Source organism: Urocampus carinirostris, chromosome 7 (genome assembly GCF_059441175.1).
Source record: "Urocampus carinirostris isolate Australia breed hairy pipefish chromosome 7, RoL_Ucar_1.0, whole genome shotgun sequence".
Classification (NCBI taxonomy): domain Eukaryota; kingdom Metazoa; phylum Chordata; class Actinopteri; order Syngnathiformes; family Syngnathidae; genus Urocampus; species Urocampus carinirostris.
In genome coordinates, this window is record NC_142355.1 from 7,712,447 (window position 1) to 7,740,284 (window position 27,838).

The 27,838-nt window shown below is 37.8% G+C and overlaps 1 protein-coding gene across 1 annotated transcript; it reads right to left on the reverse strand.

The window, feature by feature from the left end:
• Nucleotides 1-27,000, reverse strand: nudt4a (nudix (nucleoside diphosphate linked moiety X)-type motif 4a). The gene is made up of 5 exons (XM_088339634.1): nt 26,637-27,000; nt 11,279-11,389; nt 7,264-7,308; nt 6,915-6,993; nt 1-3,308 (listed from the first exon to the last, which is right to left on the reverse strand). Exons 1-5 carry the CDS (start codon nt 26,733-26,735, stop codon nt 3,091-3,093), a joined length of 552 nt encoding a protein of 183 aa, XP_088195760.1. The 5' UTR covers nt 26,736-27,000; the 3' UTR covers nt 1-3,090.
• Nucleotides 27,001-27,838: the final 838 nt, after the last annotated feature.

A 27,838-nucleotide genomic window follows, 5' to 3' on the forward strand; every position in this document is an offset into this window, starting at 1 on the left:
TATGTTGGTGCAGATATATTTTTATTACATATTCACAAACGAGATGAAAGTACACAGGAGTACATTTCTCTACAAAAGTGTATTTGTAATGTGTTAACAGGGTTGGGTAGGGTTACCTTAACTGGATTACTTTCAATTACTTTTGGATTACTCCAATAACAAAAATATGGTAATAAGACAAAAGAAACTAAATATGAATAAAATGATGACTCACAACACGTGGTAAGCTTTCTCTCCTGGCTTTGATCTCTGGCAAAACTAACATAAAATGCGACAGAAACAAAATGAAAATAAATCCAAACAGCTTGTCAACATCATTTTTGCCCTTCCATGTATTCCAGTACTCCCCAAGCCTGCACAAAATTTATTAAATGTATTCATATTTAGTTTCTTCTGTCTTTTATTAGCATATTTGGTGTTGGAGTAATCCAAAAGTAATTGAAAGTTATCAAGTTAAAGTAACCCTACCCAACCCTGTGTATTAAAGGGATAGTGTGTATTATTTGACCACCAGATGTCACTGTATCACGTAGTGCAAAGCACAAGTTGTTTGTTGTAACTATTGCAAAGGAAATATATAGGTAATTACTTTGGTTAATAATTCGGCTGCAATTTGGCGTTTCTTTTTTGTTTTACTATACTTCTACCTGTTTTTCCCAGTGACCTGTTTTGAGGTTTTGAAGCGTAAAAGCTTATTTTCCTCATGTTGAGGTTTTTGAGTTTTTCCTTGCCCTCATGTAGGTTTTAGATCAGGGGATGGTGTAATAATAGTCTGTGGTTTGCAAAAGTCTTTGATCTGTGCAGCCCTTTGAGACGCTTTGCGATTAAGGGCTATACAAATAAACTTGACAAGTAAGAATACAAACTACAAAGGCTCCAAATGTACACTTTTTTTAATGGCCAAACTCGAGCACTTTCTAAGGACTTTCAAAGCCAATTTTCCCATGTTTCTTGTACCATTAAAATAAGAAAAAGCGGTGTGAATCGTGTATTTTGAAGAGCCACAAATATCTGTGATTTAACCTACATATGTGGTTTTTAATCTTGCTTGTGCATTTATCAAGACAAAATTTCTAGATCTTCAGTAAATCACAAATATAATTGTTTTTTAGACAAATTTCTTTCTATATATGGTGTTGGATAAAAATAAGTAGCTTGCATGTTTTTATTGCAGGAACTGTAATTTACCACTATGACTAGGTTTATTAATCATGGCCCATAATTAATATCCGTGATTTATAGGTAATCCCTGCACAAATACACATTTTATAGTGCCTATAAATCCTATTATAAATCCTAAGTCCTATTGGGCCTTAGGGGGCGATGACGCTTCATAGGACAATGTTAATGCAATGGCAAAGCAAAGCCACCAGAGAGCCCTGTCAACATCATTTTTTAACAGACTTGTTTAGAAAGATGGCAACAATTTCAAGCATTTACAAGAACTTCACCCAAAATTCAAGCACCTTTCAATCCTTGAAAAGTCAACATTAAAATTCAAGCTTTTTCAAGGATTTCAAGCACCTGTACGAACCCTGCAAACTGCACCCTTTGACTTTATATATTTTTTTCACACATCTTCAGGTACCTGTAGCCGCAAGATGGAGGACAATTATGTCAGCTGCCTTTAAGTGGGGCTCATATTAAATCATATAAATACTAATTTCTCGAACTACGAGTATTAAAAATCATTTTCATATGATACTTAATGGTGTTTTGCTTATTATTTAAATCAGTGTTTTTTTAAAATTATTTTTTTTTACCACTAAGAGATGCTAAATAATACACACTGTCCTTTTAAGTTAGCTATTTCAAAGACGAAATGCACCGTACTGTTCCCTGAGTGCATAGTAGCGGTTTCCCCAAAGAAAAAAAAACTGCATAACAAATGCTTAGGCACATTTTCGTCGTGAAAACGCTGTTGTTGACCTAACCCCATTCAGTCAAATTAAACTGTTCAAATATTATAATTAGCTGAGTTAAGCAGACGGCATACTGTACTTAAAACACTGATAACAACCAGGCCTCCCTTGTTTTAAACTTAGTAAAAAAAATAGGTCACAGACACCATTGCGCAACTTCAGCGTTTGATCACTTTTTTCCCCCCACCAGAATCACTTTTAAATAACAAAGCTTGGTTAAGTCAGTTCTAAAATCCTAATTACCTCGCTGCAATGTTACTGGAATTTTGATAGCTATTCTAGCTTCTAAAGCATATTTGTACACTACATTTTCTATTATTTTATTTCAGTCACGTGCAATTATAAAATTAATACTAAACTTTCCGTTGGTGCCAACTATCCATCTTAACTTCACTCTCTATGTTTTACAATCATAACATTTTTAAAAATACATACATGCCAACCTTTTGACACTAAAAAGCAGATTTTAACACGTACTTGATGTTTACAGGCAAAAAAGAATCCATCGCCAGGATTTTACAAAAAAAAAAATGTGCTTGTTTGAAGTAGCAAACTTTTACAAAAACAAAAATCTAATGCGGTTGTTGTGAAGGTTTATTCACACAGACATAAGCCTTACTCAAAATAATGCAGCAGCAGACTAAAATACTAGTCTCGAATCGAGCTTTTTCTGTTGGTTAAATTTGAAAAAGCGGGCTTTCTTATAAATTTATCTTAAAGGGTAGAAAAGCGGTGGTGTTGGTGAGTCTGCAATAGTGTTTTTCTTTTCAGGACACGATTCACTCCTTAATGATTTGTCAACAAGGCACATAAAGCACCATGATTACCATCGAGACGCACCACATAATCAATGTAAACACGGGTTGCAACAAGAAATACAGTATTATTTCTCCTCGAGAATAAATTTGACCTTTAAAGTGCAGACAAAACACTCAAAAAAGGGGAAACCTTTAACTCTCGTGTGTGTGTGTGTTGATATCATTATAAAAGTAAAGATATGACTGATTCTATTATTATTGGCAATATCTTTTCCCAATTTCCAGGTCCACCTCAGAATGAGTTTTCAATCAATGTTTTTGCAATTTGTACTTGTTACATTGTGAAAAACGGCAAGTAATGTAGCAACATTGAATCCCGCAGAGTCCCTCCTGTAGTCCTTTATGAATCTTTATCGATTGATGAGATCCGAGGTTTGGGCGGCGAAGTGAGGAGTGTTGTTGTCGAAGACTTGGGTGTCAAGTGTGTTGCCATTATTTGGTTGACACGCCGGGCTGCAGGTGGCGTTTTGGGTGTTCTTGAACCTCTGCAGGTATTCAGAATGGACAGGCCTGTAACTTTGCAGCACTCGGATGGCTTCGTCAACAGAGAACCATTTACGTTTCCTTCCTGCAAACAGTTATGAGTAAAGAGACATTATTTTCTGTGTGCCTTAGTACAATGATCGTCCAGCAAAGGTAGCTGACCTACAGGGTTGGGTAGGGTTACTTTAACAGGATTACTTTCAATTACTTTTGGATTACTCCAATACCAAATATGCTAATAAAAGACAAAAGAAACTAAATTTGAGGTATCAAAGAGATCAAAGCCAGGAGAGAAAGCTTACCACGTGTTATGAGTCATCATTTTATTCATATTTAGTTTCTTTTGTCTTTTATTAGCCCTTTTGGTATTGGAGTAATCCAAAAGTAATTGAAAGCAATCCAGTTAAAGTAACCCTACCCAACCCTGCTGACCTACACGTGTCGTTTTTAAATATATATACTTTGTGGTCATTACAATGTTCTGCTTGCAAAAGCAGTTTCGATTTCAAACCCCTACTTAATCTGAAAACGCTAATATCAAAGTATGATAGTTTATTACTTTTTCCTTTTTACGTGAACTATAACCTATAGGAAATCCATCCATCCATTATCTGCACCGCTTATCCTCAGTAGGGTCGCGGGGGTGCTGGAGCCCATCCCAGCCATCTCCGGGCAGTGGGCAGGGGACACCCTGAACTGGTTGCCAGCCAGTCGCAGGGCACACAGGGACAGACAATTCGCTCGCTCATTCACACCTAGGGACAATTTGGACCGGCCAATTAACCTGACATGCATGTTTTTGGAATGTGGGAGGAGAACATGCAAACTCCGCACAGGAAGGTCGGTAGCTGGATTTGAACCCATGACCTCAGAACTGTGCCGCACATGTGCTAACAAAAAATATAAACTCACAATAAGACTGAAAATGAGTACTGTATTTATTCACGTATAACACTTTTTTTTAAAACCTAAAAAGAACTCATAAGGTTTTACTAAACGCAAAACATTGGATGCAACGAGAATCAGGGTGGCGGTGAGAGCGCTGAATCCTAACTCCTGGACTATCAGTGGAAAAAATGAGATACGAAAAGACATTAAGTGTTATGACATCATCTCACTATTTTTTGTTACGGTACCAAAGACTAATGTTAGAGAATGGAGAAAACAGACAGTGGTCCTAAAAGATAAAAATAAACGCAAAAAGACACAGGAAAACGGAACAACTCTTTGGTGTATCTAAATTCAAATGCTTTTTTGCACATCTTCCATATAACTGGTGGTCCAGTGGTTATGATTCGGATCTCTCACCGCTGCAACCAGGGTTTGATACCCGTTGCATCAAAAGTTTAAGCTGAGATACAGTGAAACATAAATTTGTACATATATTCAATCAAAAATTAGGGATGTGGGTTATACACTGGCACGTGTTGTCCACAAATAAAAACGGTAATACGTAAGGTGATTGTGTAATATTTACACTGAACATGACTCTCCCTCTACAGAAGCAATACTATCCCTCGATGAAGAGGGATAGTGTTGAGACGCACCACACTGAAAGGCGTAGTCTCAATTATGTGAGCAATTGTTGTATTTGGCTCACATATACAACACACCTGGCGATTGGGCACTGGCTTTACATACAATCCTCGAAGCCCTCAGCGCCAACCCTTCGCCCTTTATTGTTATCATGGTGCCCTTCACTAAACTTACCTTACACAACAATGCACACACACAAATATAAGCATGCATCTTTAAAAATAGAACAGAACAAAACAGTTTGGTTGTGCCTCCCAGTATGACAGCAAGCTCAGTTCATTTGTCTTTTTTCAACATCTACTTTGAAGACCCCTGGAGATGGGGTGCCATTAGCCAGATCTTGGTATGTTGTCCCCCTCACACCGCAGGCCATTTTCAGAAAGTTGTGTTTATTATGTGTGTTTGGGATTAAATACGAGATGACAATGTCGGTTACACAGCATATTTTTGCGATCTCAGAGTCATTTAAAGTTTTCCGCGAAAATGTACTTGAGAAAAGACAGCATATTGATGTAAAAGATACCACGAAAAAGTAATCGTCACAAATGAAAACCGCACTAAGGAAGGTGGCACCGGCCGTCATAAGCAAAATACCAGGAGTGGAGAATTTGAGAATTTGGAAAGAACATGCTAGGAGGCACAATCTCATGACATAGCGTGGAACATGGTGTGAATATAACTATATTCCACATTAGACCGTAAAACACATTCATTTCCACATACGCACGTTGATAGCACACACTGAGCATGATGACACACACTGATGATTACTTCCTCATTTAATACAAATTGTATTCAATGCTCACACCTTCTCTCAAAGATTCATGGTGTCCTCCGCTTCACAGTCCACAATACACACAAAGAAGGGCATACGCCACTCATTTTGAAGAAATCTTAATACTTTTATGAGTGCCTTATATTTTGTGGAAAAAACGGTCGATTAAAATGCGTCATTGACATTTTTTACACACACACACATATTATATATAATAACGCATATATATATATATATATATATATATATATATATATATATATATATATATATATATATATATATATATATACACACACACACACACACACACACACACACACACACAGTTGGACCTCACTACTTCGTGCTTCGACGTTTGCGGAGTCAGAGCTTCGCGGGCCTAAAAATAATAATGATAAAATAAAATAATAATTTAAAAAATAAAAAAAATAAATAAAAATTAAGCACTTTTGAAGGGCGTCGCTACTTCGTGGTTCCATGTTCGCGGGTTCAGAGCTTTGCAGGTGTAAAAAATAATAATTAAACATATATATATATATATATATATATATATATATATATATATATATATATATATATATATATATATTATACACATATTACCAACTTTTCAAAAGAAAACGCTTCAATTACAAATTGACAAACGCAGCATCAAAATCAAAACATATTGCATATAAAATCTGTATAGAAATGTGAAATAATTTAAATTGCTGTTTTTGTTCTTTTGTGCCTCTAAGTGGTAAAAAAAAAAATCATTGAAAAAACAATATTGATTCAAATATTGAGCAGAAAACACATGAACTATCATATAAACATGCTGCTAGAGGTACCTAAAAACCCCAAACACCGTGAAATAATAGTTAAAAACATTAGAAAAGTTTTTTAGAACTTGTTTTAGTCACACTGCAAAATCCACTGACATCTAAAAAAACAATACTAATGTACATGTGGTTTCTTTTTTTTATTTTATTTTAATGCCTTTACAAAAAAAAAAATTCACATCGCTATGGGGTGTTATGTATGCAGGGATTTGAGGAAAAATGAATTGAATCCATCTGTGAACAATGCTTTGTCAAAACAATACGAAAAAAGAATAAAGCTCCGTGAATATTTTCCATATGCACTGTGTGTAAGATGAGCATGTAAATTACTGCCAGATTTTGAACTAAGTATAACTCAAATTGGTCTCATATCACTAATGTGAGAATTGACGGTAAAGCAACAAAATAGCAGCTTTAATACCCAGCCAAAGCTCTCATTGCCGATGATAGCTATACATGTGATTTCTACTCACTTGTATTTTTACCAGGCTGGCATTGAATGAGGGAAAATGAATTGCAATTTGCTTGAGTAAAGGTAGCAAAATGAGTGGCATACCTATGTTGATAGATTCCTCCCAGTCTTCCAGTATCTCCGTGACAATGAGGATATACACATGTGTTCTGTCTTGGTTGTGCTGTAAAAGTCGACATGAAAATATTGCTTTTACCTTCTTCTGCACAATACATTGTGTGTAAAGCTAATCAATACAATTTGGTGCACCAACTGTGATCATGGTTATGTCCCTCATATATCAAAGAGGAAGACAATTTAGCAACAGAATAAATCAATAACGGTTGATGACAAAATAAAAGCACTAGTATCAAAACAGGGCAAGCTTATTGTCCAATTCAGAATTGTTTATGTGAATTCAACAAATATCGACATGACATTTGCAGGTATTTACCTCAAAAATTCCCAGAAGTCTGCCAAGCTTTGTTTTCACCCCGGCCTGAGTGCACAAAAAAGAATACACATTCAGCAGGCATCAGAGACAGACTACTAAATGATGCAAATTACATGACAGATTTGTTTCCTAAAGCAGGTGTAGGGAACACAATCAAGTTTGAATGAGAAGGTGTTTACATATCCCTGTACAAGCCTGCATAACCGCATAAAATGTCCGGGCTGGAACCTAATCTTGCCTGTTTGTTCTGCCCAAGTTATAACAGTCTGTAATGTTATGTTTTTTGACATATTTTAATAACCGATGCATCGATTCAGATTTGTATGCGAATTGTGACACATCCTCGGTTTTCGAACGACTCTCAGTTCGAACAAATCGGAGTCCGGACAAAAAATTCGAGAAATTCTTGCTTCGTTGTTCGAACAAAAATCGGAGTTCGAACGCCGGGGTGGATGTTTCACATCACATTTTTTTTTACTCCTTTTAATTTTCTCAGGTGCAATTGCACCTCCAATACACTAGGGGACGTCCGAGATTAAACAAATGTGTAGCAAATGGGCCGAGTTACAGAATTTCACCACACCGATGAAGCTGCAGCCACCAGAGTCATCATGACTTTAATGACACTGTCATGAACCGCTTCTGAAAAGTGCTAAAAAGAAGGCAGAAGCAAGTGTCATTGGATAAATATTTTAAGAGAAAAGAACATCCTGTAGCCAGTCATCCGTAGCAAAGAGATTTGAACGTGTGAGCACCCCTCAGACAGAAGAGCTCCACAAAGTTTTTATGGAAGGGGACTCTCCTTCCAAACAATAATTTTCCTTCCTCCTCCATCCCTCTCACCGTCCATCTGCGCCTTCTGCTGACCACCACAAAGGTAAAAAAATCCTATTCATAATTCTTTTCTCTATCCTTTTTTAATTTTTACACATTCATGTTAGCGTAATCTTTCGTACGGAAGATTACGCTAATGCGAATGTACGGTTAGCCTGGGTTACATTTATGTTATGTGTGTCTTAAAGGTAAACAAATGTAAACATTCAGGGTGTTGGAACAGATTAAAACGATTTACATTATTTGTAATGGGAAAAATGATTTCTGTATTCAAACAAATCGCTTTTCGGACACGGTTCTGGAACGGATTATGGTCGAGAACCGAGGTTCCACTGTACTACCAGTAATGTAAAGATTGTCATAATTGGCGCAACTAAGGAGACAGAGAGATGACGAAAAAGTTGAGTGTGGACTTTGGATCCAATGTGATGAATGGTGACTTCAAAACATTGAGTTAGTCTTGAACTCACAGATTTTTTTTCCGAATGGAGCAAACACTTCACAAAGCTTTGACAGCAACTTCTTAGTCTACATGCTTCTGTTGGTCTGTCGGTGCATATGATGCGTTCCACAGGATTAAAAAAACTGTTAAGCAACGTGAATCAATGTGTGGCATTTTAAACATGGCTTCTACAGTTGCCAGCTTCAGTTAAAGGGTCAGACCAACACTCAGAAGCCCAGTTGCACCCTACTTAATCTTATTCATATTCAAATAAAAAGGATAATCATTTAAGTGCTGTTCATGCACATTTGTAATATTACAACGCATCAGAAGCCTGTTAATATTTCTTCAGAGATGTAACTGTATTTACTGCATTTCCAATCGAACTCAGATTGAAAAAACTGGTAAAAAGTATCTAATTTCAGATAACATTTTTAGAAAGAACAAAATACAAAAAAATTAAAACATAAATGACAAAAATACATGGACCCATGTTGTCAAGTTAAATAGCCAGTGGACTGAAACTTGATGATTTGAGTTGAGGACCTTCCAAGTTGTAAGTTTACAGCTCATCTATATTCAGACACATTTGGTCATAGGACGTAGTAACCAGAGAACCTTCCCAAATGTCACTGCGAGGCTTCAAAGTTGTCAACGCGCTACTATCAAAAAGCACAAGCTCAAAATATAAATAATAATAAACAGGCAGACAAATACGTTTCTTCATTATTTCAATTCAACCACTGGCCATCAATGCTAAAATTTTAGAACTTTTATCAGAATCCACTTTAATGCTACATAAATATAACTCTTTAAATTAGTCTTAGTACCGTATTTTCCGCACTATAAGGCGCACCGGGTTATAGGGCGCACCCCGAAAAAATAGTTTTTGGTCCTATTTTTGACATACATAAGACGCACCGGATTATAAGGCGCTACAATGGGAACGTGGACAAAACAGTCAGATAGTTCAGTCAAACTTAACATTCCGAAAGCTTGCAAAGACGCAAATACGTGTCGAAAACACGAGCGGATGCGGTGTCCGTACGATGTCACTCAAATGCATCGTTCCATCATTCGGAAGGTTAAAGTCTTGGGAATCAAGAAATGCCAACCATTCCTTAGTTTTTATTTTCTTTTTTGCTCGCAACTTTACTGTATATATGACAATAAACACTTGGAATTGAGTTTAATTTAAAAATAGACACTCCATTCCATCCATTATCTGCACCGCTTATCACAGAAACATCGAGTTCAGTCTGAAACAAGCTACAGGGATAATATATATAGCCGGAGTAGCTCACCGAAGTCGTTGTGTTCATAATAATGTGCAGCCGTGGTCTTCTTATATCTGTGAGTTTAGTAAATCCAGGAGAATAAAATATTTACAAATACAAAATAGTAAAAAATGCTTTCTGTATGCCGTCAGCCACGTGCTATACGCATTCATCTTTTTCGGCCAATTGCAGGCTTTGTTTTGCCGTTTAAGCCAATGCCAGCCTGTAAATGATAAAAAGGATCCTCCCCTTGACCTCCGAATAACTTTAGCCAATAGTGATCCATTCAAATGATGATTGACACATTGGTTAGCCAATGAAACGCCGGTAAATAAATCCCAGCATACACCACGGACTACTTGGCGTTCGGGGGAAAATCTAGTCGGCGGCTGCAAGTTAGTTGCAAGACTTTGCTACTTAATATTGATCCATAAATAAGGCGCACTGTATTATAAGGCGCATGGTCAGCTTTTGAAAAAAGGCTTTTAGGTGCGCCTTATAGTGCGGAAAATACGGTATTTACGGTTCATTCGCAAAACACAGGAAAGATGGAAGTTGTCCAACTTAATTCTTTCCAGGACCGTGCTTGTAACTCAAATTGCTCATGTAACGAGCAAAATTTCCCAATATCAAATAATTTTGAAATAATTTGCCCTTTCAAAGTGAACCCTAAACAGCTATGAAAACATCTTTCTGATCACTAAGAAGACATTCAAATAGTAACTAAACATAAACGTTTAGTAATACGCTAAATAAGATATTAATGAAAAAAAAAAACAACGTTTTTTTTATGAGCACTTAGACACCATAATAAAGGTTTGTGTGTGGTGCAGAGGAAGGGGATGGGGCAGCGTTTTGACCGTTAGTGAGAGAGACCGCATACCTGTCATTTTACACGTGTTCCCTGCATTTTACACGCTTGTTGATCATTCCAAATTGAGTATAACAATTTTTATGTGGAAATATTTTTCTTTTTTGAAAAGAACATTCTCATCATGGCCATGTCTTGAACACTGACACATCATCATATAGAGATATTTGAATGGTATTCTATGAATTCTGTCTTGTTAAGAGTGTATAGGTGCCGCATTGTGTTTGTAAGAGTTATTATTAGGATTTGAAACCATTTGGTATGAGATCAAGAACCTGTTGATGACACGTAAGCACTCACTGCACACATTTTAGAGCACAAGTTTTTTTTTGCCCGTAGTAGTTTGCAAGCGCAAACTCGACAATCTGATTCCTGCAGCAAGCTAGTGGTAGCCTCTGGGACTGCTCGCAAACTTGATTTTTCTTCGTATAGCAAGCGAGATTTTTTCTTTCTCAAATAAAACTTGTTAATAACCGAAATTCTCGAGTTTAGAAGTGCTCGTATGAAGAGGTACAAATGTATTTGCAAGAGTTGATATGGCAACCGGGGTACAATAATGTATGAATGAGTGTCAGGCTTTCTGAAACTTACTTCTTCATAAACTTCTCTAATAGCAGCGCCCCAGGGTTCCTCCTCTGGCTCCACGCCTCCCCCTGGCACGATCCATTGTTCTGGATGTCGGCTGCTGCTTACCAGTAACACCTACAGGTGGAAGAAAAATGATCACGTCTTTCCTGTGGAATGGACTACATAATTTCATAGCACCGAGCAATGCCATATCACAAGCTTTGAAACAGCTATGAAAAGGCCTATGACCAATTTTTTATATCACTACTATAAAGCGGATTAACATCACCATACCACAAATCAATGTATACTTGTGTTACTAAGAGTAGAATATGTTTCACCCGGGTAGAATTATTGTGTATGCTTTTTTGTGGTGTGTTTCAGTAAACAAAACCTGGAATGTGTAGGTATAAATATTACACATGCCAGGTATGCTTGTTTGGATGTCTTCTGATGATTGTAAACAGACTATTGCAAGAATTTCTATTACCGGTATGTAAACTCAAGATAAACACGCAGAAATATCCAACTAAGATCTTAGTCCGACTGCGAGTTGTACGATTGATGGTAGGGCTAGTCCTTTCATTTTATAAATAATCAAGCATGTATATCATTTGAATAAAATATTCACGTGTGAACATTACTCCGCATACGCAATTTCCAAATACAGGATATTTCGTGCCGCAAAGAATTGTGGACTTGTAGTAAAAAGTTGACTGATATACAAAATCTCCAGCTTACTCGCTAAATGTGTACAAGTTGATTTCTCCGAGACATTTCTGTTTAATTTTCTGTAGCCGCCACAAAAGAGGCCAAAGGTATCCATTTATCCTGTATATATTGTAAGTTCATGCTTCCGGAAAGCTACATTCAAGCACACTTTGTGTATTGGAGCACACTTTTGCAGTGAGGAAAAAAATATGGTACATTATTTAATTTTGGTGAGTGACATTAATGAAATCCTTTTTAAATCAATGTCAAAAGTTAAACGTCGAAAATATGCCTACCTGCGTAATAATGTCATTCATGCTTGCAATTATTGGCAAACGGCATGTTTGTTTCTGTAAATGATTTATTTGAATTTGAATGAAAATCCAACTTGTGATCCCAGTTGGAGTATCTCCTACACGGTATTTTTCATTGATTGACATATTCTCATTGCATAGTTCTCTACAGAAATTGCCAAATCACTAACAGTGGCTGAATGATCAATTCCTCAGGGAGGAAATTCAGCTTATTAGGACTCATCACAGCTGCCAAGTGAAAGCAACAGAGATAGACGGCAGTTTGGTCTCGAATAATAGTCAGAGTAAAAACAAAGTCAGTACAGTCATCCCTCATTTTTTGCAGGGGGTTCCATTTTAAAGAGGTTACGCGCTAATCAAAGCACGCGAAGTAGAAACTTGTATTTTTTTATTAAAGACCCAGTGTGTAATCTTTGACCACTATGTTGTTTAATGCAAACCAAAACCAGTGCCACAGAGCACAGTGTAGTGGCAAGTTGCCAGATAAACATGTCGGCGACATTATGTAGGGATTGCACAATGGAAATGAAATACAAATTTTTCGACCGATGATTTTATTTTATTTTCACAAAATTTCCATTGGTTCTTGTATTTTTTTCTAGTATTAATACCAAAGTTGTTGTTTTTTTACTGAATGAAATGTTTTTTACTACTAGAAGGCACTAAATTTGACACACTGTCCTTTTAAAACTATTTTACATTGATACCAAACAAACTCAATTTACAAGCTCAATCATTTCTTTAAAAATAAGTACTATACTTTATATACGTTCTTTTTTTACAAATAACTTCAGTACCTCACACTATCAGTTTAAAAATAATCTTTCTGCATGTATTGCATGAAGGGGTGGAAGTGATTTTAGGACAGTACGTTTTTACCCCAAATAATTCTTATAGACATTATAGAAAACTGCATTTATCTTCCTTGAGAAAATGTTGAAAAAGCCATATTGGACCTACAAGGATACTGAGAAGACAATGACACACACCTAGTCAACTCCCATACGGTTGAAGGAACCAATAGGCTGAAACTAGGGAGTGAGGTCCATGCATGCGGAAATGATAAGGCTAGACGTGAAATAATAAAAAAAAGGACATGACAGTGGGTATGTTTACATGCAGGAAATAATCTGATTGAAAACAGAATACTGCCAGTGTTCCAATTATGTAAAGCCATGTCACTGTGCACATTAATTCAATTGAGGTCTTAGTCTGTCTGCTGGTTTTCCAATTGCAATGGGTTAGTCCATAAACTTTTTGATTGTGCATGTATACACATTCAGGTAATCCGAATGCTGTTCACAGTTTCCCTCATCCAGGATCTTTTTATGACTCAAAACACTGTAGGACTTGTAGTACAGAGATGAATGATACACTTTAACTTTGGGTTGACTGCTATAAAATCCTGATATGTGACAATTCAGTTGTATTTTTGTCACCTGCAAAGAAAGAGTCTCACTTGTAGAAAAACATATATAGTGGATGCAACAGTTGTATCCATCCATATATAGTGTAAGTCTATGCTTTTGGTTTTCCTAGCCACATTAAAAGCAGATCTTGTCAGCAATTGATTTCACGTTTGGAGCGCATAGGAAACTGGCATGGTACTTTGTTTTGGCGAGAGACATGAACGAAATCATCCTTTATGTATGTCAAAAGTTAAAATGCGGAAACAATGTTTATTTTAGTAATAACCTTGTACTTGGAATTCTCACCATGTATACAGGGATATACATTTGTATCTAGGCATGTAAATGATTCATTCGGATTGCTCCAGAAATGCAACATTCAATTTTCCATTATTGGCTTGATGTATTCAGTGACGACGTTTACAGGCAAAAGTAACTTGAATTTGTGCACTAGTAACAATATTAAGCAAATAAACATCGTTACCGCTTTTAAATTTGTTCATTAAAAAAGTGTATTCATGCCACCCATCACACTTAATTAAGTATTTTCTTTCTCCTCGCTCCAAAAGTGTGCTTTTTTGCTGTGTCTCTTGTATAAATTCTGCTCGTATGTTAGTCGCCAGAAGAAAGGCATTACATTACATATGTAAAGATAAAACTGGCATTTTTATTTTAGTGATTCAAATGTTGCGGAGACAATGACATATTTATGTGAGGCTTTTTGGCCAGTTAGCGTGTATAATTAATTTCTCCAGTACACGACCAAGGTATTTTGCAGGTAAATAAGGAAGGAAAACTAGCTAAAGAGAAACAAATCGAGCATCCATATAGGGCATTGGACAAACTGAATAGGTTTTCATGAGCGAGAACTACATTTATTAAAAGGAGGAACTCAACTGCCTAAATTGGTTTATGAGAAACCTCAATATGTACGTGATTGTTTTTTTCTTGCCTAGCGTCACAAAAACATAACATTGGTAAATTTCCAAATATTAAAAAGTGCATTGACTGCTTGTAAAAGTAATTGGGATCAGTACTTTCAGCAGTTTCTTAGAGCCATTTTAGAATCAAATGTAGTAAAGGGCAGGTTTATTTTAAATTAAAGTCTGACTAATCAAATATTACTATGTCATCCTATAGCAATGAAACGAAGTGACAGTTGTTTTAAGGAGACATATGCATCAAACTTTATCTTAGGCATATGCATCCAACCTCAGATCAGGGATAAGGAAACATATGGCTCTTGAGCCATAAATGGCTCTTTTAATGAGTACATATGGTTCGGAGATAAAAGTTGACTCAGGCAAAAATTCATCTTCGGTGTTCCATTTCAGGCACGTGCAAAGCTAATGAAACACTGTTAAGTTTAAAGTTTGTTCCAGTGTATAAAGGGCAGAGTTTGGACTACAGTTTACAGTCAATATGTCACACCAACAGACCCCGTTTTGGCTGTATGTTGCTAGGGAATCCCTCATATGGAAGCTAATTAAAAATGTATGTTCAGTGTTGAGGAACTCTATGATGAAACCCCACAGAAGAAACTGTAAACTCCCAAAAACGGCAGCAAAGTACACAGAGCAATTTCATTGGGTGAGCAGTCCGAGTTTTATTTAGTGGGGCGGCTCTTAGTACACAAAGCACGCTTCATACTCTCTCACACGCGCCCACTGCGCTGAAGGGAATCCAGTAATGAAATTTTGTTTCCACTTTTTTGTGACATTTTTGCTAAAAAAAAAACCATTATTTGGAAAAGCAATTAAGGTAAAAATGAGCTTCAATGATTTTAAGTAACTGGAGGAGGGAGAAAAGTTTAAAGTGGTTGTTTAATGTGGGACACATGGTCTGGTAATATTATTAATTCACACATTTGATCAAATTATCTAACGTCAAGCAGTGACATAAAATGTGCTGAAGAATTAGCTTTCGTTTGGAGAGCGGGTTTGGCAGTTTGGTTGAATTTGTCTTAGAATGTATGGTGTGACTCTCGCTCTCTATCCCCAAAAATATTAAAAACAATCAAAATATTTTGCCTTTATGGCTCTTTGGGTGAAAAAGGTTCCTGACCTCTGCTGCACACATCAACAGGCTTTACGCAAACCTATAGATCAGCAGTTGCCTTGTAGTTTGAAAACAAGAGCACGTAGCAGAAGAGGTTATTGACCCCAGAAGATAGCTGGTCAACAAAGCACTATGTGGCTTGAGTTAACTTTGTGTTCAATCAAATAGATAAAACAAAATGTACTCAAAACATTCTTCAAGCCAGATGGAAGGTTATTCCTCATATCTCAACAGGGTTGGTCAAAACAGACACACCATTGAGGGCTGCACACTTCATGTTTTGGAGGTTTAGACCAATAATTATCTCATCAGTGACGTTAGTATGAGATAGTGATCCTGGTCACTTGAAGTACCTTAATCAGATAAAAGAATCCTCGAAAACATGCAGGACTCTGGCCCTTGAGGACAGAGTTTGCCCAACCCTGAAACGTTACATAAACACAAAGTATTTTGTTTTCCACTTGATGTAATACTGAAAATATCACTGCCCATATTTAGTCCATACCATATAATTTCTTCATTCATAACTTTTTCATTAATCCAGGCGTTATGTAACTTCAGTTGTACCGTAAATTCCGGACTATAAGCCGCTACTTTTTTCCCTAACTTTCAACCTTGCGGCTTATTCAGGGATGCGTCCAATTTATGTAATTTTTCTAACAGCCGCCAGCGGCGCTCGATTGTTGCTACCATTGACTGCCCTGTCAAAGCTATATTATTATTATTAAAGCTTTGAAAACTCTCTCAGTGTACCGTCTTTCTTTGTAAATATGTGTAACCCATGTATAATATGTATTTGCAACTGTATATTTTTGTAATGTATTTATTTGTATTTATTTTAGACACTTATTCGGATATGTTTTGCGGGTGAACGAAAAATGAGGGGCGGAACAAACGCGGGGTGCCGAGTTTAAGTGGGGGACCACTAAAGGTGAGGGACAGACAAGGAAAAAAGAGGGGGTAAAAAGTTGGTTAAAGAAAAAGGAGTTGCGTGAGTAAATATGTTCATCCGATATGTTTTTCCCACCCTTACCTTTGGGAATATACACTTTTTTCCTTGGATTACTTTCAAAGGGACCTGGACTCTGCAGGTCTGCATCAAACCTTAAGTACCGGTATCATTTTCCGTTCATTTTGCCGGCTGTGATTTTTGGACTGTGGACCTTAAGAAGGACATTTAGTTTCAATCGCGGGACTTGAAGTCGGGTTTGGGTTAATTTTGTGTTTGTGTTACATGTTTAAATGTGGGCGCATGCGGCTTGTATACAGGTGCGGCTTGTGTATGTACAAAATCGATTTTCCTCTTAAAATGTGGTGGGTGCGGCTTATAATCAGGTGCGCTCTATAGTCCGGAATTTACGGTATTTGATTTTATAATATCACCTTACTTTTTTTAAAATTCAATAAACAATGAGAGGCAGGAGACGTCAATTTCAGTTTATGAGGTGTTATTCGAAAAAGCACATTCCTGAGAAAATCAAATTGAGTAAAGTCCAGCATTTGTCTGTGTTGACAAAATACAACTGATTTTCTCGTCAAGGGTTGAGTGGCTTGAGTAAGATTTCCCCTCAGATGACAAGGCGGTCTTATGGACAGTGCTCAACTGTTTGTTTAACTTGTAATAGATTTTCAATCAACTTATGGACTCCTCTTTTTCTAAAAGAATAATGGTAAACTGCATCAGTCTTAGGAGAAATTTCTACAGACATTGGCTGAGAGCGCATTTCTGCGCATAATATATTCCGAAAATAAAAACTCAGAAAGGAACTGCTCATCTGTTTTGAACCTCTAATTCAAAAACCCACCTTCTCTGTATCCAGGACCAACAAACAAGCTGAGAAGAAAAGGCATTCCTCAACACACTTAATACGCGTTTTAAACAATGGTTCATGGCTGCCTATAGCGACACCAAAAAACAAAAAACATAATCATAAGGACGAAAGACAATAGCAAATCCGGGTGAAGAAGAAGGCTAGCAGGAGACACAACCACCATTTGTGCAAGTTCACCTACTTGAAAATATTAGAGAGGCTCATAATTACTACTACTTCTACTACTTCCGGCGCCGTCACGAATGGCAGCCACTCCAGCAGCTCCTCTGTTGTGGGCAAAGAGCTGGACAGCCTAACAACAGTAGCTGAGAGACGAGCACTGAGAAAGCTGAGGTCAATCATGGACAATCCATCGCATCCACTACACAGCATTATCTCCAGACAGAAGAGCAGTTTCAGCGACAGACTGCTGTCACTGTCTTGTACTACGGACAGGCTGAAGAGATCTTTTCTTCCTCATGCCATGAGGCTCTTTAACTCCACCCGGCAGAGTAAAGGCCCACATTAAACCACACCACCTACATTGGATATTACCGAATCTTACTGCAATATGTATTCTGTGAAGCACTATTTAGTTACTCTATATAACACGCTACAGTGGGCATTTGCACGTCACACTGGGTATTTGTATATTGTATTCTTTTGGCTTTATTATTGTACTGTTCTCAGCGAAGGGATGCTGCTGGAAATGTGAATTTCCCTTCGGGGATGAATAAAGTATCCATCTATCTATCTATCTATCTATCTATCTATCTATCTATCTATCTATTTGTCAACATGGGTAAACCTCAACCATCAGAGACAGAATGTGGGGGGGAGTGAAAATCGCATTGTTTGACTTTGAAAGAATTTCCAACATGATTTGCAAAAAAATGTATTAAAAATCTGTCTCTCATGATTAATGTTTATAAATTTTGACAACTACAGGCCTATTTAATATTTTCATGTAGGAGAACTTGTGAAATGAAATGATCTGCATTTATATAGCGCTTTTCAAGTCAAGACTTCCCAAAGCGCTTTACAACGTGCTTCACATTTCCCAATAGCGGCTGTGCAGCCATGTAAGGCGCTAACCTGCTTATTGGGGGCATTAGGGGTTCAGTGTCTTACCCAAGGACACTTCGACATGTAACACGGAGGAGCCGGGATTCGAACTGCGATCTCTTGATCCCAAGACGAGTGCTCTACCTCCTGTTTGACTAAATACCTATTTGTCTTAGTGCATGTTCCAAAACTTAAACCAAGGTCATGTGGTAGTTTGCCAAGCATTATGGGTATGTGAAATCCACACTCCATCTTGGGAGAATTTCTCCTATGCAGTTTCATCAATGGTAGGCTGTCAGGGCCTGCAATGCCTAATCTGCTCGGCTTAAAACTATCCGTATTATGTGATGTTAATTATAATTTGTCCATAAATTCATATTTAATAATTAAAAAAGAAGTCTGCCAGCTTACTTTCATTGCTTTTACATTTGTTGCCCTGATTGCAAACTTGTTGTTTTATACCTAAGCATTTGACCAATCACATTTCAGCCATTACGTTTTGCCAGGGGAAAAAATATACCTGGAGGCCTTCACAATCAGCTCTGCAGGCCCTGAGCCATAAAATAAGTGACGATAAAGCTTTTGGTTTAGGCACTCAGCCACCAAGTTGGCGGGCCAGGGTCTTCTAGCGCATAAAGAAAAAAACTGCGGTTTTAGCCACTATGATTGGCTAAGGGGGCGGTAACGGAAGTATCACAACAAAAAGGTGAAGACAAATATCTGTCATGTCCACTGCTTCTGTCGAACAAATCAAAGACTTACGCCAGAAATACAACCGGAGAGGCTGGACCTTTAGCATTACTTTCTATGGCGATAGAAAAAAAAAGTATTCATGGAACTGAAACGCAAAGATAACCTGTAAGATCGAGTAAATAAAAGTATCCAATTTTCTTTAAAATGTGTGGCGCGCCTGGTTGTGCCATGTGCCCTAAATAGCCTTAGGGTTGGGGTCCCGCCCCGCAACTGGGAGGTCACAGGTTCAAGCCTGAACTTATTCATAGACTTAGAAATTTTTGGGGTGAAAGTCAATGTTTTTGTGAGATTGTTCACATTTCCAACTAAATGCGGCTTGTTTGCGATTTCATGTGACTTCTAGGTGTGTGAACGCCACCATGTCCCGCTTGTACGGTGAAGGTGTCACATAACGTCACATGCAATGCATTCTTTGCGGAAGTACTCATGGATGCTCACTTTGTAGGCGATCTAGAAATCTGAAAGTTATTGCAATTGTCTTGGTGCTTTTGTTTTATGAAACGGGGTCATTTTCCCATCCAGACCAGAACTTTGGTGGCACAGAAACTTGCAAAAGGATTATAATGAAAATAATGTAAATGGTCTGCATTTATATAGCGCTTTTCAAGTCAATGAAGACCTCCCAAAGTGCTTTACAATGTGCGTCACACTTACCCATTCTCACACACACACAAAATCGATAACAGCGTCAGCCATGCAAGGCAACTTCCTGCTTATCGAGGGCATTAAGGATTCAGTGTCTTGCCCAAGGACACTTCAACATATAACACGAAGGTGCCAGGAATCGAACTTGTGACCGCTTTACCTCCTGAGCTACTGCCTTCCCCGATGTTACCATATTTGAGGAAAAACTAATGAACTTCTATGTGTCTTTCCAAGTTTTTGAAATAACATAAATTGATTCTTTTTTTTTTTTTCCAATGTCGATTATAATGTCTGCCAGGACTGCTGGAATTTTTCCGAGGAGCGGTACGGCACGGAAAGTGACTCTGAAAGTGAAGAAAGTGAACCTTTTTAATGGAAATTTAGGGAAGCTGTTCTGGTCGGAAAGAGGACGAGGGTTTTGACGGTTTAGTTTGATAGGGATTACCGGTAAAAATGTTACTACCAAACTCTGTTTTTTGCGCCAGTTCTTTTTTAAAAAAAATTGTTTTATCTGTTTATTTTACTTTGTAATCAACACTTAAATAAACCACAACAAAACTCAGTTTCGCTTCCGTTTTAATTTGATATGCGCAGGGTTGTATGCTTGTGTTGTTGTAAAGCATCCTCCAAAGAGGGCACCGGCACCCTATCGGACAGTGTGCCCTGTTTAGTGTTAAATACAGATATAGAAACAGTTACGGAAACAGCGCTTTTTAACATGGTGTGCCCTGTGGTCGTGAAAAAACGGTGTTAAAATCTTTATGAGGAAAGAAAGAAGGATAGATTATGTGCACACTTAAAAATGATTTTGGGTGAATAGAATGTAGGTATACTTGAAAATATTATTGTAATTTTATGAGGTTATCAGGGTTGGGTAGGGTTACTTTAACTTGATTACTTTCAATTACTTTTGGATTACTCCAATACCAAATATGCTAATAAAGGACTAAAAAAACTAAATATGAATAAAATGACTACATTTTGTGCAGGCTTGGGGAGTAACGGAATACATGGAACGGCAAAAATGATGTTGGCAAGCTGTTTGGATTTATTTTCATTTTTTTTCTGTCGCATTTTATATTAGTTTTGAGATCAAAGCCAGGAGAGAAAGCTTACCACGAGTTGTGAGTCATCATTTTATTCATATTTAGTTTATTTTGTCTTTTATTAGCATATTTGGTATTGGAGTAATCCAAAAGTAATTGAAAGTAATCCGGTTAAAGTAACCCTACCCAACCCTGGAGGTTATTTATTCTTTGTTTGTCACAACTGTAACTGCAGTTAGTGTGTTATAGCCATAAAATAGATATTGAGGGTTGGATTGATTCAGACTACTGAAGGCCTGGGTGTGAAATGCACGGCCCGGGACAACACGGGTAAATTTGGAAACTAAAGTCACCACATGAGCAAAATTAGACATTTCACCATTGGCACTGAAGAGGATCCCTCTTTTGCAGGGTTTAGTTTTTGTTTAACATATGTATTACGATCACTCAGAAAGGATAGTGTGTGATTACTGCCTTATCCTGCACGAAGATCCACTCAAGTGATTTTCTCACATGACTACACAAGATAGGGTGAAGAGTACTGGGCAACGAGGCGAAATGTTGAGACTGTAGAGACTAGAAGCCAAGAGGACTGTGAAAGCAGATCTGTAAGGGAAAGCGAGACTGCATGCACCACGTATCTAAAAATTGCAGCTCATAGGTCACTTAGTGTTTAGCACACTGTGTAACATTCAACACCTCACCACCACACCACCAACCACCTCCCAAGAATGGCTCAGATGATACACATGTCAACTCTGCACACACAACCAAGTAGCAACATACTTTTAATGAATTTCTAAAGAATGTGACTGCGAATTAAGGTTATTGTAGCGCCAAAGAGTCATTCTTTTTAAAAAGTCCATCTGGTGTGCATAGGCATGACTTTTTGAGCAATCTGACTGTTTTGGGGGGGAGAGGTCAACAACAAAGTCAAATCACCGAAATTCAATGTACTGTATAAGCAAATGGGACCACAGCAAATAATCAGCCAGTTATCTGTGTTATGAGATACAGTCTTTCTAAAGCTGCAATAGAAATCACTTAATAATAAATGAATCCAGGGATAGGACCGAGTTAACAACATTCAAACACCCCCTGAAAACCGCAAATAAAAATAAATAACAACGCATCAGCTTTTGCCAGTTTTTCCTGGAGGCAACATGATGTTAACGGTCTCATGTGATGTACTGTAATCCTATTTAGGTTTATGTCGTGTCAGGGTTGGGTAGGGTTACTTTAACTTGATTACTTTCGATTACTTTTGGATGACTCCAAATATGCTAATAAAAGACAAAAGAAACTAAATATGAATGAAATGACTTAATTTTGTGCAGGCTTGGGGAGTAACGGAATACATGGAAGGGCAAAAATGATGTTTGCAAGCTGTTTGGATTTATTTTCATTTTGTTTCTGTCGCATTTTATGTTCGTTTTGCCGGAGATCAAAGACATCGAAGCCAGGAGAGAGAGCTTACCACGTGTTGAGAGTCATCATTTTATTCATATTTAGTTTCTTTTGTCTTATATTAGTATATTTGGTATTGGAGTAATCCAAAAGTAATTGAAAGTAATCCAGTTAAAGTAACCCTACCCAACCCTGCGTGTTACAAGTAAAAATAAAGGTCTTGGGTCTTTTATTAGTTGATTCATCATTTCCGTGAAAAATATTTTGCTATTTATTTTTATCAGTCTTAAAATAATTGTAATAAATACATTAACACACAATAATAAACATTGCAAGACACCCAGCCGCCTTGTTTTAGAAACTTCTATGGATAAATTAAATCATCTAGTGCCATAGGACCTTGTTTAGTGTGCCACAGGATATTTCCCACTTGTATTTTTTTTTTAACTTGTGATTGCTTTCATCCAGTAATCATCTATCCATCCATTACCTGCACCGCTTATCCTCATTAGGGTCGCAGGGGTGCTGGAGCCCATCCCAGCTATCTTTGGGCAGTGGGCAGGGGACACCCTGAACTGGTTGCCAGCCAATCGGAGGGCACACGGGGACAGACAACTCACTCGCTCATTCACACCTAGGGACAATTTGGACCGGCCAATTCACCTGAAATGCATGTTTTTGGAATGTGGGAGGAAACCGGAGTGCCCGGAGGAAACCCAAGCAAGCACGGGGAGAACATGCAAACTCCACATAGGAGGTTTGATCTCAGAACTGTGCCACACACGCGCTAACCATTGCGCCGCCAGTGATCAGCCAAATATTTAAAATTCATCCACATCAGTGGGTGGCAGTAGTTTCCCGCACCTCTAATTTTTGATTAGAAATTAGTATAACATTTTATTTCACTTTTCTCAGCTCGAACTAAGCGTTTAAGCATTATAAGTGACAATTGTTGAATATGTGCAGCCATGATTTAAGTCATTCATTGACATCGTAAACTATGAACACTATACCAACTGACATTGGTCTCTGGTACCGGGAATCAAACTATTCTGAGTGGCCGATCAGTGTGGGAGAATATCTATTGCCTTTTCATTGTCACTTATATTACTGGTGGTCCAGTGATAAGGATGTGGAAAAGCTCACTGCCGGGGTTCAATTTCCATTGCATCCAATTTTTTTGCGATTGTGGTCAGCGGTTTAATATACTGCTGTAAAACCTTGTGTCTAAATAGAATGAAGTACGAATATAGTGCAAAACAATATTATTTTCTTGTTTCACAAAAATAAAACTGTAAAATGTTAGAAGGTGGTCGGATTGGTTATACGTTATTCCTTTGCTGTATCATGGTTTACTTAATGCATTTTCACAACTTTGCGGATTTTCATCGCGCATTGTGTTCTACGTTTTGATTGGCTGAACAGAGGAAGATGCTTTCTATCGCCAACAAATTCTCGACCCACTGAACTTGTTCAAGAGCCATATGTGGATCTTTGGCACTACCTTGTGGTTCCCTGACACTTTTTCAAAAATGTTTATAATGGAAAATATATATAGTTTATGTAGGACAGAACCAGAAGGTAAATACAGTTTCCATTATTTTCCACATGATGGAAGCAAAGTACCATGTAAAGTGAGGTTTTAATTCATTCAGTTGTGCAATAAAACAGCAAGATTATTTACAATTGATTTACAACATAATTTGACAGTAGTTATGTTTTTTTTTTTTTTTTTAATGCTTCTAAAGTACTGTACTTTAAATACTTGAGCCTGTAAATTGAGTTTGGTTTTCAGTAATAAATAAATAAAACAAGGTTTTTACTTTCCGTGTTTTGACAGTCGCGGTAGGTTTGTGGAATACAACCCACGGGAAAAACAGGGCTTTACTAGACTAAATTATAGAACTGAATATAATAAAGGAGTATCAATGAATATAGTAATACAATATCTTAGCAATCGTATGCATCCATAGCAATATATTCCCTTGAAATTGTTTTTGTGGCCCTTAAGACACATGTCAAGTCAAGTCATGTTTATTTGTGCAGCCCTTAATCACAAAGAGTATCAAAGGGCTGCACAGTCCATAGATTATTGCAAACCACAGACTATTATGACACCATCCCCTGATCTAAAACCTACATGAGGGCAAGGAAACTCAAAAACCTCAACATGAGGAAAATCAGCTTTTACGCTTCAAAACCTTGAAACGGGTCACTGGAAAAAAACAGGTAGAAGTATAGTAAAACAAAAAAGAAATCCGAAATTACAGCCAAATTAGTAACCAAATGAATTACCTGTATATTTCCTGAGACACGGTGACAACAAAAAATAAGAAAAACATTATTCTGTCAATTCAAGCTATTTCAAAAACGTGAAATTGGTGTAGGCAATTCATATACATACCTGTCAACCTGTACGTTTTTGCCGTACAAAGTAAGTTCATTGTGCATTTTAAGACGTGTACAACGTACAACGAAATCTGTACGGAAAAATGCTAATTTGTCAATTGTGGGTACCATCCGGTATACACCGACTATCACGAAACGGCAAATCAATCAAGTCAAACGAGTTTGCCGCAGTAGCCTCTATCTCGGTATCGGTTTTTTTTCGTTGCAAACGAAGCGAGCGGTTCGATGCAGTGAAAGGAAGTCCGTCTCTTTTTAAAGAACCGTTTTTTTTCGGCTCAACTCATTAGAGAAAGCCGGCTCTCAAACGGCTCACTTGCTTTGATGCATTATATTACGAATAACTATGTTGTATAAAGAAGTTAAGAAAAAAAGGAAGTATAAAAGGAGAAAATGAAAAAAAGACAGGTTTGTGGTTATCCCTTTAATCAGTATATTACCAACAATAATTGAATGAAGAGAATGAATTCATAATTTGAATAAGAAAACGTATTATTCTACTCAATTATATTTGCATGTATTTTTTCCTTCTACAGTGAACGTCCAAGCGACTTCATTTTTGAACTTTTTTTATAATAAACCTCATTCATGTCGAGCAACTCAGGATCTCACAACAAAATAACAACAAATAAAAACTCGCACAGACGTGCAGATAGGCGTAGTAGGAAAAAGCATAATGGCTCTCTGAACTCAGTTAAGCATTGTTAACATACTTGATCAGGTTTCCTACAGCTTAAGGCAAAAAAATTCCAACATTAAAGACTTTAATGCTTTTGGAAATTAAATTTAAGACTAAGTTGACCTAAAAAAAATAACAATTGAAACAAACAAAACATAAAAAAACCTGGATAGAATGTTAAACTAATGGCATTAGCGCAGGAGGTAGAGTGCTCGCCTTGGGATCAGGAGATCGCAGGTTCGAATCCCGGCTCCTCCACTGAATCCCTAATGCCCCCAATAAGCAGGTCGGCGCTTTGCATGGCTGCTATTGGTGTGTGAGTGTGTCTGAATGGGTAAGTGTGAAGCACATTGTAAAGCGCTTTGGGAGGTCTTCATTGACTTGGAAAGCGCATGTGCGGCACAGTTCATGTCTTGGGAACCTCCTGTGTGGTTTCAAATCCAGCTACCGGACTTCCTGTGCGGAGTTTGTATGTTCTCCCTGTGCTTGCGTGGGTTTCCTCCGGGCACTCCGGTTTCCTCCCACATTCCAAAAACATGCATTTCAGGTGGATTGGCCGGTTCAAATTGTCCCTAGGTGTGAATGAGCGAGCGAGTTGTCTGTCCCTGTGTGCCCTGCGATTGGCTGGCAACCAGTTCGGGGTGTCCCCTGCCCACTGCCCGATGATTGCTGGGATGGGCTCCAGCACCCCCGCGACCCTACTGAGAATAAGCGGTGTAGCTAATGAGAATATAACATGTTAAACTACATAAATAAACACGTTTGAAAAAAATATGGTGTAAGATTATTTTGTAAGGGAAAATACGACAGTTTGTAAGGGCATGGAACCCTGGAGCTTGACAGGTATTCATATATAAGCATTTTGAGCGAAGTATATGCTTCAATATGTTTTAATGAAAAGAAGCGTGGTTGAAAAACACCAAGTGTACATAATCATTACACTCCCTTGAACGCACCACCAGCGCAAAAAAGAAGCACTCGCGATTAAACGATAATAAAATGAGAATTACAAATTCGGTATGAAATATCCATTAAACACTCTTTACTACGGTTTTATAAGGACAAAGGTCCTACCTACCTCCTCTTCCGACTCGTCTCTGAAACACAAACACGCGGCTCGTCTTTTGAATCCTTCGTCGTCATAAGTTCTGGTCTTGTTGGGCTTGAACTTCATCATGTATAACGTCGTCTTGAGTTGAGATTCGAGTCAAATGTCGCTAGAGTCACAGAGGACGAATTTCATTCATCTTCTAAGGCCGCGTTTGGTCATCCATCTAAAACTGTACGGTGTTCCTTGGCTTCTGATGTCACACTAGCTGTCTGAAGTCGGCGGGCTTCATTACTAGCCGAGTCACTAGCGTAGACGTAAATAAGAAAGTACTGCGTCGAGCGTATTGGATGTTCGCTGCTATTTCGTCAGGAAGTCGGCCATGTTGGTCGTGGCTGGTCATGCCCTATAAACTATTAAAGGGATATTACGTATTATTTAGCGCGGGGTATAAATAGCAGAAAAAATATACCTGTCAAGCTCCAGGGCTCCATGGCCTTACAAACGGTCGTATTTTCCCTTACAAAATACAAGATAATCTTACACCACAGGTGTCAAACAGGCGGCCCAGGCTTGAATTGAAGAGATTGAATCCGGCCCGCGAGACAACACTTAGAGAAGCGCAAGAGAAAAACAAGCTGCAGGTTGAAATATGTCAACTTGATGTTGCCAAAAGCCAGGTGCCTCTCACAAAGACACTGTACTTGTATTTCTCTCTCTCTCTCTCTCTCTCTCTCTCTCTCTCTCTTTCTCTTTCTCTTTCTCTTTCTCTTTCTCTCTCTCTCTCTCTCTTTCTTTCTTTCTTTTCCACCACTCTGTCTCTTTCACTCTCTGTGTCTCTCTTTTTATCTTCCTTTGTTGCTCTGTGTCTTTTAACCTCTTTTGTTCTAACTTCCTTTTTTCCTTTTCTTTTTTTTTCTCTTTCTCTCTTTATACCCTTCGCGCTTTTTCTCTTTTCTCTCCTGTCTTTCTATTTCTCTTTGGATTTCTTTCTTCCTCTCCCTTTCTTTTCCCCCTCTCTCACGACTTTTTATCTTTTGTTTCTCACGCTCTCTCCCTCTCTCTCTTTTTTTTTCTTTGTACCGCCCTCTTTCTTTTTCCCTCCCTCTTTCTCTTATTTCTGTATCTCTTTTTCTTTCTCTTTAATCTACTAATCCGGCCCCCGACAGAATGTTTGTCCTATCGTGTGGCCCCTGAATTAAAATGAGTTTGACACCCCTGTCTTACACCAT

Excerpts from the sequence above, each read along its gene's own strand:
- nudt4a (XM_088339634.1), bottom strand. The coding sequence starts at position 26,735 with ATGATGAAGTTCAAGCCCAACAAGACCAGAACTTATGACGACGAAGGA. Across the intron at positions 11,390-26,636 it reads GAGACGAGTCGGAAGAGGAG|GTGTTACTGGTAAGCAGCAG; the intron begins GTAGGTAGGACC and ends TTCCACCTGTAG. Across the intron at positions 7,309-11,278 it reads TTAGAGAAGTTTATGAAGAA|GCCGGGGTGAAAACAAAGCT; the intron begins GTAAGTTTCAGA and ends TTGTGCACTCAG.